Source organism: Oratosquilla oratoria, chromosome 12 (genome assembly GCF_046742065.1).
Source record: "Oratosquilla oratoria isolate Oo_2021 chromosome 12, ASM4674206v1, whole genome shotgun sequence".
Lineage (NCBI taxonomy): Eukaryota > Metazoa > Arthropoda > Malacostraca > Stomatopoda > Squillidae > Oratosquilla > Oratosquilla oratoria.
Window position 1 is genome coordinate 51,171,781 of NC_134788.1, and position 25,000 is coordinate 51,196,780.

Here is a 25,000-nt window from a genome sequence, read left to right on the forward strand (position 1 = left end):
AAAAAAAATAGATAAAACTAAAAATAAGTCAACAAGTAAAAAATAAAAAAGGAAAAAAAATAAAGAAATAAACTAACAGAAAATGTTGAATGATGACAGGTTAAAGTACGTCATTAGTAGGTCTTAAAATCCACTAAACACTAACATTTCTAACACATACTCCCACTTTAACTACCTACAACACTAATCAACACTTACTTGTGCTCCCTGGGACACAGGCCACACTTTCCGCCTTTCCTGCCTCACCCTCCGTCCCACACTTAGTCGAAGATACCTTGACACCCCCATAATTCCGCTTGCACCCTGCAACGGTGCCTTTGACTGTGGCTTCTTCCGTGGGCTGCAGTCCTTTCGCCTTTCCTGACCTCGTCCCAATTACTTTTCCTTTCGCCAGACTTGTGACGTTCTTGGTCTTTGTCTCGTTTGCCGCATTGCCGGCATCTCTAATGGCGCTTTCTGCCTGAGACGCTGGCTTCCCCAAGCTCTTTCCTGCAGTTGACCGAGTTGTCCTGCACATTCGTTCTCCTACGCACGCCTTCCCTTCCGTCTCTCCCCAGAGACCAGTGTCCGCTCCCAAACCCGTCTTCCGACTGGGATGACACGTACCAGAGGAAGCTCTTGCCCTGGATTGTGTTTCACTAACATTCTCCATTTCTACAACTGCGGACTTTGCCGACGATACCACTCCTTGCTCGTCCAAGCTGTCCAACCTCCTGCATTTGCCCAAATCAGCTGATCTTCCTTCGAGGCCTCTGACAGCTTTCTGTGTCGCCCGGACACCCTCCTTTACCGCTGAATCTCCCGAAGAACCAAGGCTTTCCTCCTCCTCCTCCTCCTCCTTCACGCCACCATCCTGCTTGACTGCATATCCATTCCAAGAAGCCAAGGTTGTCCTCCGACCACGTAGCAAAGTGTTCTTTGCTCGCGTCCTCGTGCACTTCCTTTCTTGACCCTCTCGAGTCGAAGGCTGCTGTTGGGGTCGTACAACACCCCTACACCCTTCCAGTGTCCTGCCACCCTTCACGAGCTGACTGGCCTTAATGCCAGCATGCTGCATTTCGTTCCTTTCCTTGCTAACAGCACGGGTGAGCACTCTCTTACTGGGACCAACTTGCCTGGTTTGCGAACTTCTGCAAGTTGGTACAGAGAGCATTTGTGGACCACCGTCATCCACTTCCGTCCCGACTTTCGGAGGCACAACAAGCTCCACGGTGTACGAACCACCCTCAACTTCAACCCCAGTGTCCAAAGTTTCTTCATGTTTGATCCGAGTAACTGACGACTGGCTTGGGCGGGCGCTGCCCTTAGTTCGATCAGACTTTCCGTTCTTCGTCAGGTTGCGCTTACCCATGCTTACAATCCTGTTCCTACCGTAACTAGTTTTTTTCCCACTAATGTTTTCAACTTCCTTCACTGGTAGCTTGGTTGCGCTTCTTGGGCTACGAACTGGCACGTTCTTTCTGTCTCTACAAAGGGTGGCACCTCTCTTCGTAGCGTTCTGCCCAGTGCGCTTCTTGGCGGCACGACTCGGACACAAAGTTTTAGTCTCAGTCTCTACCCCAAACGCACCGCCTTTAGCACGTGCTGAACCTCTAGTCTTCCGCAACTCTTTTCCTGTCGGTCCTATCGGCTGCAGCTCTGACTTGCGACCTACTGGTGAGCGGGAGACCAAGGACTGAACAGGTACAAGCAAATGTACAAGTTTCACTAAAACGTATGCAACAACTGGACAGACGGGGCACAAAGGTTGGGCAGAAGGGACGGCAAGCACACGGAAGGGCAACTGCATTTTGGTTTAAATCAAGGCAAGAACGATAAAGCTCGAGGAATAAAACGAAGGAATGCGGGACGACACCCCAAAGTACGGTCAGTGTTACGAAATGTGACTGGGTGGTGGAGAATGGGGAGGACATGATAAGTTGGATCGTGCAGATTGGAGAATGGGGAGGACAAGATAAGTTGGATCGTGCAGATTGCATAACGATATTAAGTCGTCTGTGTACAATTGAAAGTCGTCACATGGAACGACATCTTGTATGAATTATAATAAAGCAATATCACAGCTTTGTTCTCCACCTGCAACAGCCACTGCCATTGTGATCTCCGCTCACATGTTATGAAATTGTATTAGCAGTGCCAACATTTTCTTCTCACATTTCCTTGTCTTGCGGCTCATTACCACTTTGTTTTGTTCAGTCAATAGACGCCGTTAGACGGGTCGTGTGTGCTTGTCTTAATCCAAATAGCGACAATTGCAGAATTTAGTCTCTGAAATCGATGCAACTCGTGCCATCCACACTCCTAACAATCGTATTCCTCCTCGTCATAAACCGAGTACGGCAACTACAAGGCCAAGTGTAATACAATCGAATGCTTGCGCAAACTTCCGCCCTCTTTTTGTGCCCCGCCTGCACAGATAAGCCCGCCCCTCGGCCCACATATGTCCAAACGCCCAACTCGGAACAAGTCCACCATGCACATAAATGCACACATACTCACCCTGGTTGCGTGGAGGGGCGGTGTCCTGTGCGTGGGCCGCCAGGGTGGCACTGCCACCCGCGTAGCTGATCCTACGCGCTCGCTTGGCTGCCGGCACCTCGACCTCCCACTTGCCCTCACCACTCTGTCGACAAAGAGGTTCGTCAGTAACAAGAGGATTTCGTCCGTGCAACAGTAGGCGGTGACGACGAGCATAAGCCAGAAGATGCATAGCTGCAACTAAAACCACTTTGAACTCCTGGGATACATGTCACATCTAGAAACTGAATTACAGGACTCGAACACGCACACATCTGATCGTGCAGGGTGCAAAACTAACCCGTACATGGTCTCGAGACATTCCCATGCCCCTACCCAACCCCACCCCCTACTGTCAACTTATCCCTTGTCTAAAAAGATGAAAACATTTTGCTACAACAGTACAGTACACCCTCAATATAACGGATCTTGATATACCAGATATTGGATGTAACTGACAAAAATATAAATAAATAAATAAATCTGACCAGACAAACCCTCGCTATAACTGATGAAAATCTGTTATAGTGAGGGATCCTTAGTTATAACAGATCTTCAGATACAATTACAGACCCGTCCCCATATTGTCCATAATATTAAGGGTTTACTGTCATTTCTAATCCTACTAATATCAAATACCGGACAAACTTTGGGATATAACGGATCTGTCCGGTATTTCCATCAGATATAACGGATCCTTGGTTATAACGGATCTTCGGATATAATGACAGACACGTCCCCATATCGTCCATTATATCAAGGGTTTACTGTAATAAAAATAAAATATATCAGTTACCAAAAACTACAGCTCCAAGTCGCAACCCGATTCTAAAACGAACAGTCCTGCATCGTCCTCGACAACAAACGAACAATATTACAAGACTGGTTTTATTTACGGTACACTTCCACATAATACTATCAATGGGATAGATACAGTTGAGTACATGAGAAATCACGAAATTCGAGGGCAACAGCTGTGTACTTCTACCTACTTGGTTCGTGCAAGGGGCGGTGGCCGTGCGGCGGCGTTTGCTGGATGCGGCTTGGAGGGCGTATGATGATGGTGGTGGTGGGGGTGAGGCTCCTCGTGCGTCCGGGTGTCCGGGCAGCGCCGCGATGTCCACAACCTTGCGCTTGCCGTGGGCCAGGCCTAAGCGGACTCCCTCCTCACCCTCCACGTCCACACTGGGGAGAGCCCTGCAAAACGGATTATTATGTAACCGAACCCTCCAGTGGCAATGACTACGTAGTACGTGTGTGTCAGATTACGCTGGTAATGATTACGAACAGGGGAGAGGGAAAAATGGCAATGTGGAGAAGAGGGAAGGAGATAACGAATTTATGAACATGTATTCTTACGTAACCGAACCCTTCGGTGGCAATTACGTAGTATGTGTGCGCCAAATTACCCTGGTGATAATTACGAACAAGGGGAAAGGAAAAAGTGGCAATGTGGAGAAGAGGGAGGGAAGGAGATAATGAACTTATGAACTTTATGGCAGCATAAAGCCAAACACCAGAACGGATTCTTCCGTAACCGAACCCTCCAGTGGCAATAATTATGTAGTATGTGTGCGCCAAATTACCCTGGTGATAATTACAAAGAGGGGAGAGAAAGAACTGGCAATGTGGATAAGAGGGAGGGATGAAGGAGGTAATGAACGAATTTATGAACTTTATGGCACAAGGCTAAACACCAGAGTCGGGAGACCATTCAGCCAAAGAAGTATCGAATTTATTGATACGTAGGAGTCAGGATATGGATACAGTTAAGAGTATATGGTTAAAATATAAAAATAAAAATAAAAATAGTTTCATTTGAAATTCATAAAACAAATTTACATTTTTTAAAAACCTACATACCCGCTCCAGTGGAGTGTCTTCCCCTAAAATTTCTGCGAATGACCTGCCCTAAAGATTAAGCACCCTCCGCTGGAGACTGTATGTACAGCATTTAGTTAAAACGTCTTAAATGCTAAAAAATACTTGGGAAGTAAAGCAGCGAGGAGCTTGCATCTCCAGTCCATTTGCCGTTAGATATCCATGGACAAGGTAGGTGCGGCAAATCCCTAACCTATTAATCACCATGGAGACCATGGAGGACCTTCTACATAGGCAACAGAATGGTCCCCATTGTGACATTGTTGGTTGAATAGATTCAAGTCTAAAATTATTTTGTAACCTGGATCAGCAGTCCTGCCATTTTCCCGCAAGTGTGTATTTTATTCCCAAAATCTAACCGCGGCACTTCAGCATTAGCGGTTTGGCTCAGCCTAGAGGTGGGTTTAGCCGCTTTGTCGGCTCGGTCATTACCACTAATGCAGTGCTTCTTAACCCATTCAACTCCGATGACAAGATGTCTTGTCATTTGGTCAAATAAAACAAAAAATCATAATAAAACAACAAAATGTTTGATGATCAAAGAGCACCAGAAAAATATGACGTCATAAGGACTGATGACGTCATATTTTTCTGGTGCTGTTTGATCATCAAACATTTTGTTGTTTTATTATGATTTTTTGTTTTATTTGACCAAATGACAAGACATCTTGTCATCGGAGTTGAATGGGTTAATCTTTTTTTCAGTGCCCATGCCCCTTGATATCTCAGAAAATTCTCGTACTCTCATCCAATACAAACATATGAAAAGTATTAACGATACAAATCTTCCTTTGTTTTCTCATTGTAAATATACAGTACCATTGCACTGGCTGTCATGTCTCATACTCCCAGGTTAAAGGGTTTCATTCCCCCACGGTTAACCCATTAAACTCCGATGACAAGACATCTTGTCATCGGAGTTTAATGGGTTAAGAACCACTGGACTAATGCTCCACTAATGCGGAGTTCTTACGGGAATGGATCAAAATCAACCAGTTCTAGACTTCTTGGACCAATTGTAAGGAAGGATAAATTTGCTTGAAAGATGAAAACACTCACGGAGCAAGTTAATACAACATAACTATTGTTAGACTTGTAGAAAATAAATAGGCATTCAAAATTGCACAAATTCTGGCGTAAAATTTGAAACATCTGTAGGCAATCTCTTCTTAATAATGGTAGAGTCTGAGACCACAGCACTGTCAAAATAAACAATATGTGAGGACGGAGCTTTTATTAATAACATTTTGCTTGAAAAAGCCATAAGTGATATGTTGTACTAATAAAGTCTCCGTCCTCACAATGTTTATTCCGATGGACTCATCAGCAACTGCCACTTTCACATCACAGCACTGCCCACACCATCTGAAGACTGATACATCCAGTATATATTCTTACTGAGGACCTGTGTTCCAAGGAACAAGGAAGGAAACTATTCTTAAGCAATTCATCAGAACTAGTATTCTCCAAGTCTCTCGCGGGGCAGATACTTGTACTAAGATGGACAACACCATGGGGGAAATTTAGGAGGGTAAATTTCCGCAACAACTGCAGGGATAAATCCTACTTAGCACCATCTTCGAATCTGACTTCCAGCGGTTTGGAAAGTCGAGGCTTACTACATACTTTTTGTTCAGATAGCACCAATGTTGAAATTCTTGCCATATATCGATGACCTAGTTCTTCCTTTCCGAGAGATAGAGGTCAAGTCTCGGACTCTACGTACAGACTATGTATGGGTGATGTTTGGTACACTCCTGTGCAAGTACGGCTAGCCATATTACCGACTGCGTCCAGTTTCTGTAGTCGTCTTGCAAGCCGAGCCATAAATTTGGCATCTGTATTCCAAACACTGGGAAGTATATCCTCAGTGATGTTGTGCAGTCAGCTTGCCAATAATAATTCGAAACTACTTTAAGAATATTTAAACATTGGTTAATGTACAGAACGAGGTAGTTAATGCGAGCATTAAAATTGAATTTCTTGTCTAGAGCGATACCAAGGTACCTCACTTCTTCCTCACAGGGCAATGTCCGACCTGATAAGAATTTCTTGTCCACTCCTGAAGTGACAGAACCTGATCGTCTTGGCCTTTTGTGAGGAAAATTTAAAACAGTCCCGTGAAGCCCAATTTGTTGCAGCGTTAATACCAATTCGGAATTTCCTGCACACTTCAACAGCTAAGGATCCACTACAATATGAAATAAAACCGTCGGTATACATGGCTGCTCAAGATGAGAAAGATAAAGAAAACAAGAGGTGGATGGGTAGTGCCCAAAGCTCCATCCTAACCATTAAACGACCAACACGATCCTCAAGATGAAGCATTGTGAAAAACAGACGTCAAATCTAAATTACGGCTCACTCCCTTCAGTGTGACAATGCTCTCTACCTTGCACTGTTCGAGCCAATGCATAGAATTTTGTTCATTCGTCACTTGGGTGGGTTCAGTACGTCAAGACTCCAGACAAAACAGGTCCAAATTCTAACACTGGAACAAGATTGAAGATTGCAGACAATTTTCTCTCATCTTTCTTTTTCTAACACTGGAACAAGATTGGAGATTGCAGACGATTTTCTCTCATCATTCTTTTTGCAATTATTTCTATTTATTTAATTTACAATTATAATCATTATGAGTAATAATGTTTTATTTTATTTATTATTACAATCATTATTATGAGTAGTAATGTTTTGTTTTTTGGCTACCTCCCTTGTATGGGGGAAATAGCCATGTATCATTGTTTTTGTTTTGTTTTTTGTTGTTGTTTGTTATTTTTTGTTGTTTTTGTTGTTGTTTTTTGTTGTTGTTTTCTTGGTGTTGTTTGTTGTTGTTGTTGTTTTTTGTTTTTGTTGTTGTTTTTTGTTTTTGTTGTTGTTTTTGTTGTTGTTGATTTTTGTTGTTTTTTGTGTTGTTGAGACATTCTGGCAAGAGGAATGACTGGAGTCTTGTTCAGTTTCATTCTTGACAAGTTTCACTACAAGCTTGTAGCGAAACTAGTCAAGAATTAAAACTCTGAACAAGACTAGTCTTCCCTCTTCCCATCCACTATTATCATTATTGCTATTATAATTATTTTATTACTTTTTTATATATTATTATTATACGAGTTTTATTTTGAATAGTTTCACTAACAGCTTGTAGTAAAACTAGTCAAGAACTCTGAATAAGACTTCAATATTTCATCTTCCCACCACCTTATTATTTTATTATCATTTTATTACTACTATTTCATTATATATTATTATTTCTATTTATTTTTTCTTCTTTTTGAAGTGGTACTGACACCGTACAACCTCGACTCACCTGCTGCTGCGATGTAGCGTGTGGGCCCCACTGGTGGTGGCTGGTGAGTGTGACCCCCCTGTGGTCTCCTCACCGCGCGCCGCCATAGGCTCTGGTCTCACACCCAATCATGCCAACAACACCTGCAATTAAAATAAACAAACATCAGACTCCGAGAGAGAGGAGAAAAAAAAAAAAAAAGAAAAAAAAAAATCCAGATTATACAAAAATAAAAGATTCAGTTACAGTAAACAAATAAATCTGGAAAAAATTATTGCACAAAAAATAGAAAGTCCAGTTACTGTTCATATGTACATATACCAAAGGCTTCCCCCCCCCCTTACATGGGGGGTAGCCAAAAAAGTAATAAAATCCACTCCCATCCCCACATACTCCACTCCCATCCACCTCCCTCCCCTCTCTCCCTCTTATCTTGGCTCCACCTAGAAGACGGGTCATCCCTACATCTCACCCATTGCCCTCGGTTAAAAGCAATGTAGCAAGACAACTTGATTTAATTGGCAACCCCCACACTCTGTCCCTTCATGCAGAAATCTCTGAGGGCTGTGTCAATTACTATTCACACACACTCCCTCAACCCCCCACCCACTCATGAAAAAAACATAGCACTTGCAATGCAAAAAACAATTACACAAGGGCAACAACCGTTTATAAAAAAAAATAATAATAATAATAAATAAACAAGAAAAAAATCCACAAAACCCTTAGACAGCTTTTGGAACCACTCTTTTACTTATATTCCTCTAGCATTCTAATTATCACTTATAGTTTTCATTTTTCAAGGATATATTAACATTTGCACCACCCTGTACACAAACCCCATCGCAAACAAAAAATGAATACTTTCCCATCTTGAGCTACCTCAAGACAAAAATCCGATACACAATACCTATAACTCAAGTGTGGGAAAAGGAGGAACAGCAGCATCGTCAATAGGACAAAAGACGAAGCCGTTAACCTCTCCAATAGGAGTCAAATTCTCGTACACAGCATCAATGCCCAAGGTATGACGATTGATGCATCACAATACTCGTGTTATAAAATATAAAGTCACGGCTGTATTTATACTCTTTTACAGAGTAATAATAAACACAGAAAATATTATCAAGCCAGTTCACGGAATTTGGGGGTCATTCAGTTATGACTACAAAAATATAATCAAGACGGCAACACCTGCATCCTCGTACACCCACACGTGCCTCATGACGCCTACGTAGACATTGTAAGCGGTTGAAGATGTTCTTGGCACCACCTGACTATTCCTCTCATCCGAGGGTAACCATTAATCCATTTCAAGCGGACCTTAGGCAGCATCTTACAAATAATTATATTCTAGCGGTCACACGAAGGATCCTCCCTCATTCCCTAACATTCACATATTCAAAGTTTTATCAAAAGATTACAAAAGAGGAGCATGCCAACAGGAGACCTTTTGGTCCATAACTAGGTCAGATGCAAAAAATTATAATAATGAATAGTACAAGTAATAAATAAAATAAATAGGTAAATTAAATAATAACCAGGTAAGTAGTAAATAATAAATTGACAATAATAATAATCAAGCAAATAATAATAAACAGACAAAAAAATAATATAAAATAAATGGCTAAATGGGTGGCATTAAAATATACAACTAGTATATAAATCATTAAAATTACAGAACACCACAAGAAATGTTTTACAGAACCTTTCTTTGTGCTCGACCCTCTGTAAGGTCTGTACTAAATGCCGAATCCCATCTCATTACTGAATACTCCTGAACTCCATGGTGAAGCTTGGAATACAAAACCACACACCCCTCAGTCAGTTACGGACATTTCCCTATTCAGCTCACCCAGTTGAGTGACTCAATAATTCTGTACACCACATCACACCTGATACTACGGTCACAATCAAATGCTTTCTTATTTTTTCTTTGTAGCTTAAAAATTTTTCTCACCAAACTCCTGTTAGGTGTAGTGCCTGTCAGTGGACCTGTGTATTATTTCTCAACCCTGTAATGTCCCTTTCTATTTGTTTATTTATTATTATTATTTTTTTTTTTGGCGATTTATTCAGTTTAATGTCAAACCCCCCCACAAGGAGGCAGAGACAGTGCCCTTTACGGAGGACTGTCTTGTGGAATTTAGCAGCAGCGTTCAAACTGCCAGAACCTTGACCTCCAAGTTTTATTTATTATCCTTACTGTTTGAGGGTACAAAGAGGGGCAGTTGCTGATTAAACAAAGCGGCCTTGCTGTGGATGTGCTGTGTCTTGCAACACTGCTTCTGACCCAGGGCAGTGGGCAAGATCCAGGGATGACCAGTCATCCAGGAGGAGCCAAGAAAAGAGGGTGGATGGAAGTGGAATATATGGAGATGGAATGGGTGGGAGTGGATTTTATGCCTTTGTTCATTTTGGTACCTCCATTGATATATGTACAACATTTCAATATTCCATCAATTTCGAGTTGTAACTTAATTTGTTCTTCCTATATTTGCATTCCCTCCCCCTGCCCCTTCTCCAGGTACTCTTGCTAATCCTATTTGTCACCTACACAAAGGTATTATTTTTAAGAAGAAAGGAAACACTGGACTTGTTATAATTCTATTCCCTTTGCTATCTCTGCATATCCCTGAAAACAAACCCTGGACAGGGTTCGAAATGTAGGAATGAAATTATAACGGAGAGTCCAGCGTTCACTTTCTTCTAAACAATGGTTCCTGGACTCCAATTCTTCATGAAGAAAGTTGTTTTTTGTACAGCAATAACCAGCACTTCCATTCTTACGTATAAACAGTAATAAGTAGAATGACCGAGGAGTGACGGTGGAAAATAAAAGTACAGTAATTGGTACCTTTGTGGAGACGCTTCTCAGATAATATAAATATATTGTGCACTACTCATGTCCACACAAATGCAACAAAAAGTCGCTAAATTAATGAATGCACGAAACCTATGCAATACTATGCACCAAGTGCAAGTGATGAAGGATATTTAACCACTTCAGTACGAGTCAATTTCTCACAAGCAGCATCGGCTGCCATATGTATGATGCATCACACTATTTGCATTATAAAACAGTCACTGATGTATTAATCGTTCTTTTCCTGAGTAATAAACACAGAAAATGTGATCAAACTGGTTCACAGAATCCAGGGGGTAACTCATGTACAACCACAAAAAATATATAATCAAGATGCCGACGCCAGCATCTTCGTGCACCCATTATCACCTCACGACGCTTACACAGGCGTCATTGTGCCAGTGGTTAATGAATGCATGAAACCTATGCAATACTGCATACAGAGTATACAGGAGTTTTGAAGGATATCTAAGGTAAGAGGAACATAGTTAGGACCAAGGCAGTTACTATCAGACTTGTCTGCTTGAGCTAGCGTGCAGGGCAGGAAAAGATCCAACGTGCGACTTTGTAAACAAAACATACATTCATGATTCCCCATTATTTTCCCTTCCTCCTCGCAAAAACTAGTTTCTCTTGAATGTCTTAGAAACTTTCAAACTAATGTCCGTCTTCTTAAAACATCACCCGATTTTCTTCCCTTGCTTTCCATCCCTTTATTTTCACTGCCAAGATGTCGCATCCTTTTTTGCACAAGGGGGTGGGGGGGGTCACAAAATTAATGAAGTGGCCTTGCTGTGAATGTGCTGTGTCTTGCGACATTACTTCTGACCCAGGGCAGTGGACAGGATGCAGGGATGACCCGTCATCCAGGAGGTGCCAAGATAAGAGGGAGGGAAGAGGGTGGAGGGGAGTGGAGTGTGTAGGGGATGGAATGGGTGGGAGTGGTTTCTATGCCTTTGTCTTTTGGCTACCTCCCGTGTAAGGGGGAAAAAAGCCTTTGATATATGCAAGATATCACCACTAAGCTAGAACATAAGAACGAGACTGCAAGAGACCTTACAGCCTACACTAGGCAGTTCCACGTCCATTACCACCTGTCATCCCCATCCATAAAGTTGTCTAACTATTTCTTAAAACAACCTATAGTTTCAGCAGTCGCTACATGGTTACCAAGTTTTACATCTGTTGACCATCCTATTAGTAAACCAGTTCTTGCCTATTTCCTTCTTAAATGGAGTTAGCCTAGTAAAACTTAGGGAGGGTAGATGCTTAAAATCAAATACAGAATTTGTCTCTATGCCCTGGACGTCGACCCCGACGATATAGATGTTAGCAGCAGATCGGAGAGTCTGGAGGCATCTTTTTGTAGCAGGCAGGGGCCTCAAGGGGCCTCTGGCACCAGAGAAGAGTTAAATGATGTGCTTACAATGGAAAAGGGCCAACAGAATCATTAACTTTGAAATCTGTCCAAATACCCTTATTGTGGACTTGTTTTATTGAAATAAACAATTCCACAATCGCCCTAATAATATCCACACTTTAACCAATACTTGTCCACCCTTTCGACCCGTTTTGTCACAGGACTTCACAAAAGCAGATACGTGCAAAGGATCACCACTAAACCAATCGTGCTTGTTTTAAACTTTTCACTCTACTGACAATTTCACCGACGACTTCCTAACGTAATCAGGTCTCTATGCCATATTGATGGGTAGCCATAGGTTGCAGCAACCCCTTGTAACTGGGGAAGTGAGCAAGCTGTAAGTTACGCCAGGCCAACAACAGAGTGGTGTTGCTACGGACCACTGGAATATTACACATATAATCTCGCTCATCTCGTATATACTCCTACGGGTTTAGCAATGACCACCCACAATACAGACACCAGAGAATCGCCTACCTGCAGCCCAGTGGGGCTGACACCATCTTCAGACAGGACTGAAGATGAATTTCCTCCACATCTATACATAACAGTGGACGGTTGTTGTCGTTCCCTAGACTGTCTGTCCGAGCAGTCCCGTCTCCCCAAGGAAGGCCACAGCCGAAACTGGGTTTTCCCACAAATCCTTTATAGAGTGTATGTTGTGTTGTTTGCGTGCATGATTGTGTATAATGCAGTCTTCCATTATGTGTTGTATGGTATGGTAACGAGGAACAGTTACCAACCGTCCACTGTGTGTACCAACACAGTGGACGGTTGGTAACTGTTCCTCGTACTACTAGAAGCCTGTGAAAGAAACCGTCCCACACTAATACAAAGCAACCTACCAACGTTTCCTAGCGTGGGTAGTAACAGAGGATGCGTGTACCAGTGCCAGCCAATCGAGGCCATCATAAATGCCTACCTTGTACTACTATGGACATCAAAACCAAACCACGATACATCTGAAGTGTACATTTATTGCCATTCAACTACCATCCTTCTTTACATAACTAGAATTCAATTACATTAACAACTTGTTTACCTAGTTCCAATGAACAATGGGTCAGATCAGAGTACCCACAGTCACACATTGTACCACTGCACTAGGAAGAACTAACGAGAAACGTTCTTCAGGGTGTGTACGTACCCCACACCACCGAAGTCTACATGCAGTAAGCAAACTTACCTACGAGCTCCTCTCTACATTGTGAAAATGTGATTACATCCATGTGCTCCTCAAAGTACTGTATGTGGTACAGTACACTACATATGATATGAAGCCATCCGTGTGATATAATGTCAAATTGTCATGGCTATGCTTGTGTATGCATCAGACCTAAAGTCAAGGACATTACACTTACATATACCAAAGGCTTTTTCCCCCTTACAAGGGAGGTAGCAAAAAAAGTCATAAAAACCACTCCTGCCCATTCCATCCCCTACATACTCTACTCCCCTCTACCCTCCCTCTTATCTTGGCACCTCCTGGATGATGGGTCATCCCTCCATCCTGCCCACTGCCACCCATCATCCATGCATCCTGCCCACTGCCCTGGGTCAGAGGCAGTGTCACAAGACATAGCACATCCACAGCAAGGCAGCTGTTCTACATTACACTATACTACAAATACACCAAACCTTCCACTTAATTCGAACTATAGCTGCACCAAATTAGTGACTACTAATCTACGAGAATGTGATATTATAAACATTCCAAAAGAACTTTCCAACTAGGCTGCATTCCTGAGTATCATAGTGCCACATACTAAACATATAATTGCATCTTCATGGCATCTCTTGATGACTCACCACTGTATTTTTCATGCACTGCATACACATGTAACTGTTCATTGCATGGTCACAGTTGACATGCTTCACTAGATTCTCTCAGAGATAATGTCCCAACAGACAGCTTTATCCCTTTTGTCATGAGAAAACGGCAACAACAACAGTTTAAAATGTCAGGTCACATGAACAATAGTTACCCCATGAGATCCCACCTGAAGAACTGTCACCCCATGAGATCCCACCTGAAGAATTGTCACCCCATGAGATCCCACCTGAAGAATTGTCACCCCATGAGATCCCACCTGAAGAAGAGTCACCCCATGAGATCCCACCTGAAGAATTGTCACCCCATGAGATCCCACCTGAAGAATTGTCACCCCAGTACTCCGAATATAAACTCTGGAATAAAGATTAGATTACATTAGGTCAGGTTAAGTTAGATTAGATTAGGCTAGGTTAAGTTAGGTTAGGTTGAATGTGGGTTATGCTCATTGTCATCAACTTGTGCAACCGAAGAATCAAACCCAGGATTGGCCACATGAAGAATCTTCACCTTGTCGAAGTCTGGGGTGACGATTCTTCACGTGATCCAAAATGTCAAGTCCAATCCTTCCTCTGCAATGTGTATAACCAGGACTTTCTAGCGTCAGGAAGAAGCCAATTCTGCGGCCACAAAAGGCGACATCTCAATAGAAGACCAGTGAATAACGACGAGTGCCGATGTCCCATCTGAACCAAGCCCAGCTGAGCTAGGCAAGAGCGGAGGTAATTCTTGTCCAGCGGCCACACAATATACTGTATGCATAAACATGTAAGGCTCGTCCTGCCTCATGATGCATTCATGGCAACATTGCAGGTTAGGGCGCCATTACTTGCAGCAAAGATCAAGGTGATGGTGGTTTGAACCCTGCCACTGGTGAAGTTGACCCAAGGGCATGGTTCGTTAAATACCACGCTACAAAGTCCTCTGTGAGGGGCACCGTTCTAGCCTCCCGGTATGGGGGAGTTTGTGCCCTTTATAAGGAGGTATCCACACACTCCATTCCCTCTTATCTTAGCTCCTCCTGGATGAAGGGTCATCCCTGTATTCTGCCCATTGCCTGGGTTGGAAGCAATGCATCGAGAAACCTTCAAGCATCCTTCATAAAACAGGTTTATCATTGCAAAATACAATGGAAGAGATTTGTGACTAAGGCACGTCTCAAGATGTCAAATGTTTATTTCACAGAAGTGGTCATTTCGGTGGACGGTTAAAGAAGTTTTCCAAGTTCACATTCGATGACGTTGATCCTTTAACTTCTTCAATACGAGTCAAATTCTCGTGTGCAGCATTGGATGCCTAAGGTATGATGATTGATGCATCACGATACGTGTCATAAAACAAAGTCACTGCGGTATTATTTGTTCACTTTCACCAAGTAACGATAAACATAAAATGTGATCAAACCAGTTCATAGAATTCATGGGTCACTCGGCTACAACCAAATATAATAAAAGACGCCGACACTGGCATCTTTGTACAGTACTACCTTTCATTAACGGACTAAAAGGGGGTAACGGTGTCCGTTGCTGTGAATAATCCGTTGATTTGGAGTGGTTTTTGGGTGGCATAATGATTGCACGCACTAAACAACAGCACCGCAAACAGCTAATTAATGTCCATTAATGAGAGGTCTCACTGCATACCCTCTCGCTCATCATGACATGCCATTACCCAGATCTGACACAATGCGGCAAGACGGCAGAATCCGACACAAGCATACATCTACAATCAGAAAACCATAACTGGAGTTCCCCCAAGGAGCATCAATCGCACCTATCTCGTTCAACCACTTTACGAATAGTCTTGCCACACCAAATCTAGATGAGCCCAGAGCCCTTACATGCTGAAGTGCTGCCCCAGGGCAAAGCTCTCAATGACCATCCACCCCCTTCCCATCTCCACCATTCCTTATTCCCTATTACACCTATCGGCTTGTGAAATAATGAAACAGATTTTAAAAATGTTAAAAGTCCCTATTGCAGAAAGGATAAGGGGAAAAATATTTCATATGTTGATTCTAATACAAAATTCATATCATAGTACAGTAAGTCCTCGTTATATGGTACATATGCATTCCTGAAAACCTTACCGCAAACTGAAATTACTGTATATTGAACCCCACCATTATAACATGTAATAATAGGATATGGCAGATGTACCTTCTCCCTGCTCTTACCTCTTCAAAATATGTAGCGGGTACCATATCTGTGAATCTTTTCTTACCGTAAATAGAATTGAGGGTAGTAATTACCAAATACCATAACTGTGAATTTACCGGATAAAGAAGTACCGTATAAGGAGGACTCGCTGTAAAACATTCAGGGCTCCTTTGACTTTTATTATAATTATTTTGTTAGCCTTGTGGGCAGCATGTCATGACTAGAATTGCTGCCCCAGGGCATATGCATCCCCCCCCCAACCATGTGAAGGCCCTGCTAGAGCCCAGAGGTCATCAATGCTGACGACAGATGCCTAACAAAACCACAAAACTAATTTGATTGATTAAAGGTTATCTGGCGTCGTAACTGCTGAGGTTATAGATGCTGAATTGTTAAATTCTTAGATTCAATTTTGGGTATAGATAATAATAAGTGATTTACTATGTATAGATGAAGGTAAATATTAATAAATCTAAATTCAGTATCAGGTATTAGTTATCAAATAGTGTAATGGTTATATATATATATGGTGTTAAATTATGTTAAGATCTGAATAGAGTTAAAAGCTATTTGGTTTTGATTATTATTATTACACATTTTAGGACCAACCAATCCAGGCCCTTATAGTGTACCACAAAACTAAGATGACCGAAACTAGAATAGTGACTATGACAAAACAGAATAGGAATCTCCTTTGAAATCAACAACTTTGTTCATACCAAACAGCCACAAATCAAAGAACCAACTAAGAGTAACATTAGATGGCCAAATCTTTCCCAAAAGGAAATACAATTGCCACATTTTCTATAAGCGCAATGCGTGTAATTACCTAATTGTTGTATACAGGAGAGGAGCATTGCTCATTGGGTCTTCTCTCCTATTCTCCAACATACCTAGACTTGGATAGATTCACGTACAGTTACAACTTAATCTCCTTGATTTCCAATTATCATATTTCAATTTACACTCGTGTATTGTTTGAGCTTGGGCTATATCTTCTTAGCTATTTCATATATGCATCTATATGGAAAACTATTTATTCACATCCTTTAGACATGTAGTCTCTTAATTTATTCCCATGATTTCTTAAAGCCCTCCCATCTTAAATCAGGTGTACTTATTTACCTAGTTGTAATATACGGGAAGGGAGCTATGCTCGTGGTGACCTGTCATTGTATCTCTCCGTATCAAGTTTTCTTAAAATCTTGTATAGTGTTTGCAAATACTGTTTCATTGTCTAATTTGTTCCAGGTATTTATTGCTCTGTGTGGGAAACTGTTCCTTTTCAAGTTTCTTCTATAACTGTCCTTTTTGAGCTTCCTTCCATGTCCCCTTGTATTCCTCATATCCCATTTTAGCAAGTCTTTTCTATCAAGGACTCCCATTCATCAAGATTCTATAGACTGTCAACAAGTCTCCTGTTTCTCTTATTCTTTCCAGGGTCAGTATCTGTGTCAGTTTGGGGAGGAAAACATACAACAGGAATTCTCAAACGCCCCAGTGTTTACGGGACAATTTACGAGGGTATTAATATACCTATGGGTAGTTTTTTCCTCTGTAGTCATGAGAGACACTGAAATGCTTTCATATTCTTCATGCTAGCCCTTGCTATAAACAATTAGATACTATTTTTTTTCTTCATGTCATCTGAGGTTAAAGGGTTAACAAGTCTTCTCTATCAAGGACTTCCGTACCTCTCATGACTCTATAGATGGTCAACAAGTCTCCTCTTTCTCTTCTTTGTTCCAGGATCGGTAACTCTAGTTTTGACAATCTCTTTGTATGAAGTGTACAGTGTGAAGTTTTGGTACATTGGCGTGACCAAGGTTGCGAAAGAAGTCTGAAATAAGCGTAATCGTGACCATGCAGATTAGGTGTTTACACATACATGTGACAGTGATCAACAGCACCTCTGACATCCACCCTTGTGGCGAAGGGTTGGTACATACATATACCAAGGGCTTCCCCCTTACACGGGGGGTAGCCAAAAAGAAAAAGGCACAGAAACCACTCCCACCCATTCCATTTCCTATATATTCCACTCCCCTCCACCCTCCCTCTTATCTTGGCACCTCCTGGATGACGAGTCATCCCTGCATCCTGTCCACTGCCCTGGGTCAGAAATAGTGTTGCAAGACACAGCACATCCACAGCAAGGCCACTTCATGGATTCAGCAACCCCCCCATCCCCTTATGCAGAAAAGGAGAAGATGGGGAGAAATCCCTTCAGGCTGCATAAATTTTTTACTCATACATACTTCCTCACCCTCCATCTCCCACCCACTCCCCCTCATGCATCACAGCATCATCCATACAATCCTACTCCATTCTCCTCTATCTTCTGTCCTCTCCCATCCTTCCTCCACTGACATTCCTCTCTTTTGTAATGCCCCTTTCTCCCCATCCATCCATCTCATCCTAGGAAAAGGCTTCACACCTACACATGCACAGAGAAACTGACAAGAGAAGACTCACTACATACCTATCTTTTCTCAAAATGTTGTTGTACCACTGCAGGGCTAACCTGTTATATACAGCAATGCCTACATAATCATCACAAGGATGCTGGCCTGATCACATTTCCTGCATTTATTATTACTAGGTGAAAGAACAAGCAAATCAGCTGAGACTTTATATCTTATTAACGACTTCTATACAAGTCAAATTATTGTGCATAGCATCAGCTGCCATACGTAATTTGCATCACACTTAGAGTACTAATAAGTGCTGAAAACACGGTCAGACCCGTTCACAGAATCCAGGGCCAACTCGTGTACAACTACAAAAATATAAGATGCCGGTGTCCTTGTATAACCACTCACGCCTCGCAATGCCTGCACAGACACACAGTAAACCCTTGATATAACTATTCTTGATACTGGATACTGGATATAACGGACAAAAAATCTGACCAGACACCCTCACTATAATGGATGAAAATGTTATAGCGAGGTATCCTGGGGGCATAACAGATCTTTGGATATAACGACAAACCCATCCCCATATCAAGGGTTTACTGTAGTACCTAAGTGATTAAGCAAGTATTATGATACATCATCGTACATCAGGCATCCGATGCCTTGCACGAGAATTAGACTCATATTAACCCATTCAACTCCGATGACAAGATGTCTTGTCATTTGGTCAAATAAAACAAAAAATCATAAAACACCAAAATGTTTGATCAAACACCAGAAAAATATGACGTCAGTCCTTGCTTCGCTGCGAGCGAAGCGAGGACTGACATATTTTTCTGGTGTTTGATCAAACATTTTGGTGTTTTATGATTTTTTGTTTTATTTGACCAAATGACAAGACATCTTGTCATCGGAGTTGAATGGGTTAAAGAGGTTAAGAACACAAATGTAGTTCAGGGTGAAGGATATAAGCAAGATTGAGAGAATACAAAGGGCAGCGACCAAACTGGTCCCAACAGATAAACCATACGAGGAGAGACTGAAAGCAGTGGGTCTGCCAACCTTGAAAGATCAAAAGAGAGGTGACATGATTACAGTGCTCAGGTCACTAAAGGGATAGATTGCATTGATAGAAGAGATCTCATGATTAAAGATGGGAGGGCTTTAACCCCTTCCATACGGTGCCGCACACGTAGGCGTCATGGGGAGCGAGTGTATTCGCGAGGCTGCCATATCGGCGTCTTGATTATATTTATTGTAGTCGCCCCTCCATAATGACATTCTTTCTAATTCTTTTGTAATCGCATTTTCTATGGTTATCAGAATTCACGGGTGAAGAGAGAACGATCAATATAAGCGGTGACTATATTTTATGATGCGAGTATTATTACGACACGTCGTACGGCTGGCATTGGCTGCTGCCACCGAGATCTAAGTCCATGACGCCTACGTGTGCGGCACCGTATGGAAGGGGTTAAGAGGTCATGGACTTTAAGAAAGACCCATGTTGAAAGGATATGAAGAAATACAGTTTTCCTTATAGATGTATAAATATATGGAACAGCTTAGGAAGTAATATAGCCCAAGTTCATATCTACATATGATAATTGGAAATCAAAGATATAGATCGAATTGGAACTGTACATGAATTTGAGTCTATGTTAGAGAATAGCAGATGGGACCCAATAAGCGTCGCTCCGTTCCTGTATACAACAATCAGGTAAATACAAAGCAGAAACAATAAAGATTCCCAATGTTGCAGATACAATACTATCTCTCATTAACAGACTAAAGGGGGGGGGGGTAACGGTGTCTGTTGATGTAAATACTCCATTGATTTGGAGTGGTTTTTGGGTGATTGCATAATAGTGATTGCACAGCACCAAAAACACAGCTAATTAACGTCCATTAATGAAAGGTAGTACTGTATGTCATGTTAACCACTTCAGTACGACACCTAAATAGGAGTCATGAGTGAGGACACGAGGATGCCAGCTTCGGCATTTTGATTATACATTTCTTTTGTTAGCTATACACAAGTTATCCCCAGATTCTGTGAACTGGTGTGATCACGTTTTCTGTTTATTATTATTACTCAGAGTAAAAGAGAAGGAGTAATTCAGTAGTGACTATATTTTATAATGCAAGTAGTGTGATGCATACCACATATGGCAGCCGATGATGCATGCGAGAATTTGATGCATACTGAAGTGGTTAAGAGACTGGAAATGCAGGCTCTACTGCAATCAATCAAGAACCAAAGAGACTTGACTACCGTGTTCACAGAATGGAAAAAGTTGACAGATTTTTTAATTTGGGATAGAAAACCATCACAAGGTCATTGGCACATCGCAACCAAACGTCTGAAGGATGTGAAAATGGGTGGACAATTCCAGCTTTAAGGTCGTTGCCTAGTAGGATCCTTCGGCGCAACTCATGGTCGCCTGTAGATGAAATCTGGATGTCCCAGCATGTGGGCGACCAAATTGTTCGACCCCCGGATTTTTTTTTTCCGAACCGGTGCACAATGTACACGGGATAGCCAAGGAATTCATACATTTCTGGAAAGATGCAGAGTGTGGGGCAATCTAACAGAGGTGTGCAAGTGGATCAAGGGCTTTAACAAGGGTGACACAGACGAGGTCATCACATTAAGACAACAGGCCAGGACTCGTAGTAATGTATTTAAATTGGACAAATTTCGATTTAAGAAGGAAATAGGCAAAAATTGGTTTACTAAAAGGGTGGTCGACGAATGGAATAGACTTAGTAACCATGTAGTAGCGAGCGCTGAAACGATCGGTCGTTTTAAGAAACGGACAACTTTATGGATGAGGATGATAGGAAGTAATGGACATGGAACTGTCTAATATAGGCCTTATGGTTTCTTGCAGTCTCCTTCATTCTTATAGCACAAGCCACCCCTGCCTTCCCCACATCATACAAGCTTTCCGTAAACTATGATTAGGTCCGATCACACGAACCACACATGTACACCTGCATTTGTCGTCACAAAATCCGAAAATGAATCCTAACAAACCGACTTGCTCCTTAATCTCGATTCATTCTCATTTTGCAAAATCGCCAAGATTTTATTCACACTAATTTTAATCGCACATTCAAGGTCGACATTTCAATTCGAATTACTGCAATCACAAACATCATTTACTGCAAAATACAAAAGCAATCGACAAATGCGGCAGGATGCGGGGAGTGGGCCGTGACCATAAATCAAGGTCACGCTTGCCAGGTTATCAATGCGAGTTTTTGGAGATTAATTTGCAGGACATGAGCTAGTGCCCCTAAACTCATTTGTAGGCTTTGCATAATCCAGAATTCGGTGGGAACTGGTACCCTTTGCTGGTGCCACCTGGAGTGAGCAAGAAAGAGGAAGAGGAAGTAGAGCAGGAGAGGCAGAGAAAGGAGAGAGGAAGGAGAGGGAGGGAGAAAGAGGAGGAGAGGGAGGAAGAAAAGGGAAGGTGGGGGAGATAGGGGGAGATAGGAGGAGGAGGAGGAAAGGGGGGGAGAGGAGGAAGGGGGAGAGAGAGGAGGAAGGGGGGAGAGAGGAGGAAGGGGGGAGAGAGGAGGAAGGGGGGGAGAGAGGAGGAAGGGGGGAGCGAGGAGGAAGGGGGGGAGAGAGGAGGAAGGGGGGAGAGAGGAGGAAGGGGGGAGAGAGGAGGAAGGGGGGAAGAGGAGGAAGGGGGGGAGGAGGAGGAAGGGGGGAGAGGAGGAAGGGGGGGAGAGAGGAGGAAGGGGGGGAGAGAGGAGGAAGGGGGGGAGAGGAGGAAGGGGGGAGAGAGGAGGAAGGGGGGAGAGAGGAGGAAGGGGGGAGAGAGGAGGAAGGGGGGAGAGAGGAGGAAGGGGGGAGAGAGGAGGAAGGGGGGAGAGAGGAGGGATAGCATGGGGAGGGAGGGAGAGAGGAGGGATAGCATGGGGAGGGAGGGAGAGAGGAGGGATAGCATGGGGAGGGAGGGAGAGAGAGAGAGAGATGAGGGAGGGAGAGGAAGAATGAGAGAGATGAGGGAGGGAGAGGAAGAATGAGAGGGAGAGAGAGGAGAGATATGAGGGAGGGAAAGGAAGAATGAGAGGGAGAGAGAGGAGAGAGATGAGGCAGGGAGAGGAAGAATGAGAGGGAGGAGGGTGAGTGGGGAGAGAGAGAGGCAACAGTGAGGAGAAAGAGCAAGAGGGTGAGTGAGAGGGAGAGTGAGGAAGAGTGAGAGGAAGGAATGAGAGGGAGGAGAGAGGGAGAGAAGTGAGAGGGAAAGGAAAAGTGAGGAGAGAGGAAAAGGAAGAATGTGAGGAAGGGGAAGAGTGAGAGTGTGAGGGATGAGAGAGGGAGAGGAGTGAAAGTGAGGGAAGAGGGAGAGGAAGAGTGAGAGAGAGGGGGAGAAGAGAGACATGGATAAAGAGAGAGAGACATGGATAGAGAGATGAAGGGATGAGAGGGCTAAAGAGAATGAGAATAAGGAATAAAGAGATGGAGAAAGAGGAAGTTGAACAAGTGTGCTTACGATCCGGCAGACGGTGAAGATAACCGTAAAGTAGCCAAAAACTCTATGAAAAAGAACCATTCGCCTGGAGATGTCGCCCCACGAGGCCGAGAAATCGTCTCTGAAAGTACGGACTTATATGATCAAGATAGAGAAGAGCATAGTCAAACACCAAGAACTTCCTACCTCTGAAAACACTAATTTGGTACTGCCGTCTTGAAATTCCCATTTCCGACCATGTCTAAAGTGATGGTGTATCTGTTTAGGCCATTATCGTGTAATGTTGTTCAACTGCGACTGGCCTTTCCATATCACGCAATTCCTTTTTCCGTTCAATCGACCTCCAACCCAGTATTATATTCAGCCGCATCGTAAGTCAGAAGTGGCATCGATTTTGTTACAGCAACACGAAAACACATTTTCACTTTAAGAGATTTTCTTTATGGAGCTATTAGATTGTATTAGGAGTTATTTGACAGGTAAGTTTCACGTTAAATATCCGTGCTTGTTTCTGGAATTTTCCCGAGGCACATCTAACAGATTCGTATGCCTCTTAACCACTACGCACAGCCGCACCCTCTAGTGGCAGCTGCCCCCCCTCCCCAGAAAATATTTTGTTTAACTTTCATATATTCTAGTAACTAATCCAATTTGGCGAGGTAGTTAAAAAAATATATATATATTCCAGTGGAAAGGCCATCAGCCCTACCTGAGGGTATGCCCTGCTACTGCTATGCATGCAACTGCTAATTTCCAAGGACCGTTATAAAAAATTCTTGCACCAAAAGTAAAAAAAATAAATAAATAAAAATTAAATAGATAAATGAATAAAAAATAAATAAATAAAATTAAATATTGGCTATAAAAAAATAAAAATTTCTCTAGTGCATCAAAGATTTCCCAAAAGTTGCTGGTCTGCAATGAGTTTCATTCAAATAATCAACATATCTTCTTTAATACAACCAGACAGGTCATTGATAAAAAAAATATTTCCACATACACTGTCTTCGAGAATTAATGCCACAGCCACAGGCCTCTTATCACAACTGAATCTTCTCTTCTCGGGTAATTACTTACCTAAGAAATCAAAACCCGCATTCACAATAACCACACAATACCAAAAACAACAAAAATTTTATTCCAATTATGACAAGAAACTGTCAGTCATACAAATGTACCTAATTTTACATTTACAATTTTAACATTTTCACATTTATTACACATCGAATTGATAAAACTTCAAACCATTTTACTCTGCCCAGTTTCCACAGCCAAATTCCAAAGCTAGGGAAGTAAAGTTGTAAAATGAAATAACAGCTTTATTTAGATCCTCTGACATTCCAACAGGGCCATGCCAAACTGATGGTGCCTCACATTCCTACTATTTCCTGTCTTAAATTTTGTTCTATCCTCGCTTTTTCTCCATCTCAATTATTATAAATATTATTTTACCGCGCGCCCTCAAAGTACACAAGACATTCGAGTCGTTCATGAAATTACTCCTACTTCACTTCCTACAATTTTACCCCATAAAATTAGTCTAGACTACAATATTGGTTAAAGAAGTCTTTCCCAAATTATTCTTAATCATAAAACACCGGGACTCTTACATCAACATTGTTCCAGACGGAAATGCCAATGATCACACTCGCTTCGATATTTTCCTGTGAATCTTCCTTTCCTCTTTGTCCAATCAGCTGGTAGGCCTAGCTTTCTCGGTAATCAATATCTATTCCCAACTTCGTGTAGCAATATTTATATAAATTATCAGTAAAACTGTCGCGCAAATACTGCTACAGCACGGTGGAGAGTGTACAATGTCTTGCAGAAAAAAAAATCTATTAATTCTTGTGCTAGCAACGTAACCCGTGTCTAGATGTGTTTTGACACAGCACACACGCACTGAACCAGCCAGCCATTCCACCTCTTCCTTTGTTTTGATCCGCAGAAGTCCATTATCTGCGGTCTCCTGGTGCAGCAACTTTACCATTGGACATTTATACAACTGCTTATAATCTCAAATTAATCCACAAAGCAAAATATACCGAATCCTAAATAAATATGTGCAAAAGGCAACTCGTAGTGGCTGGTGATCTTCCGCTCCCAGACTGAACTGCCATTGTCGTCATC

At 42.3% G+C, this 25,000-nt stretch overlaps 1 protein-coding gene across 3 annotated transcripts in view; it reads right to left on the reverse strand.

Annotated features, from left to right (window-relative positions):
* Positions 1-92: 92 nt before the first annotated feature.
* Positions 93-25,000, reverse strand: part of LOC143031718 (uncharacterized) — a 25,173-nt gene continuing 265 nt past the window's right edge. Inside the window, exons 1-5 of one of the 3 annotated variants that reach the window (XM_076195925.1) lie at positions 24,481-24,990; positions 7,706-7,827; positions 3,510-3,714; positions 2,500-2,623; positions 93-1,653 (exon numbers count right to left, since the gene is read on the reverse strand). In XM_076195925.1, the coding sequence (XP_076052040.1) occupies positions 188-1,653; positions 2,500-2,623; positions 3,510-3,714; positions 7,706-7,791 (1,881 nt within the window). In that variant the 5' untranslated portion in view covers positions 7,792-7,827; positions 24,481-24,990 and the 3' untranslated portion in view covers positions 93-187. Of the gene's footprint in view, positions 1,654-2,499; positions 2,624-3,509; positions 3,715-7,705; positions 7,828-24,480; positions 24,991-25,000 lie in introns of those variants that run through there. The other 2 variants (XM_076195926.1, XM_076195924.1) reach the window with 2 other exon arrangements.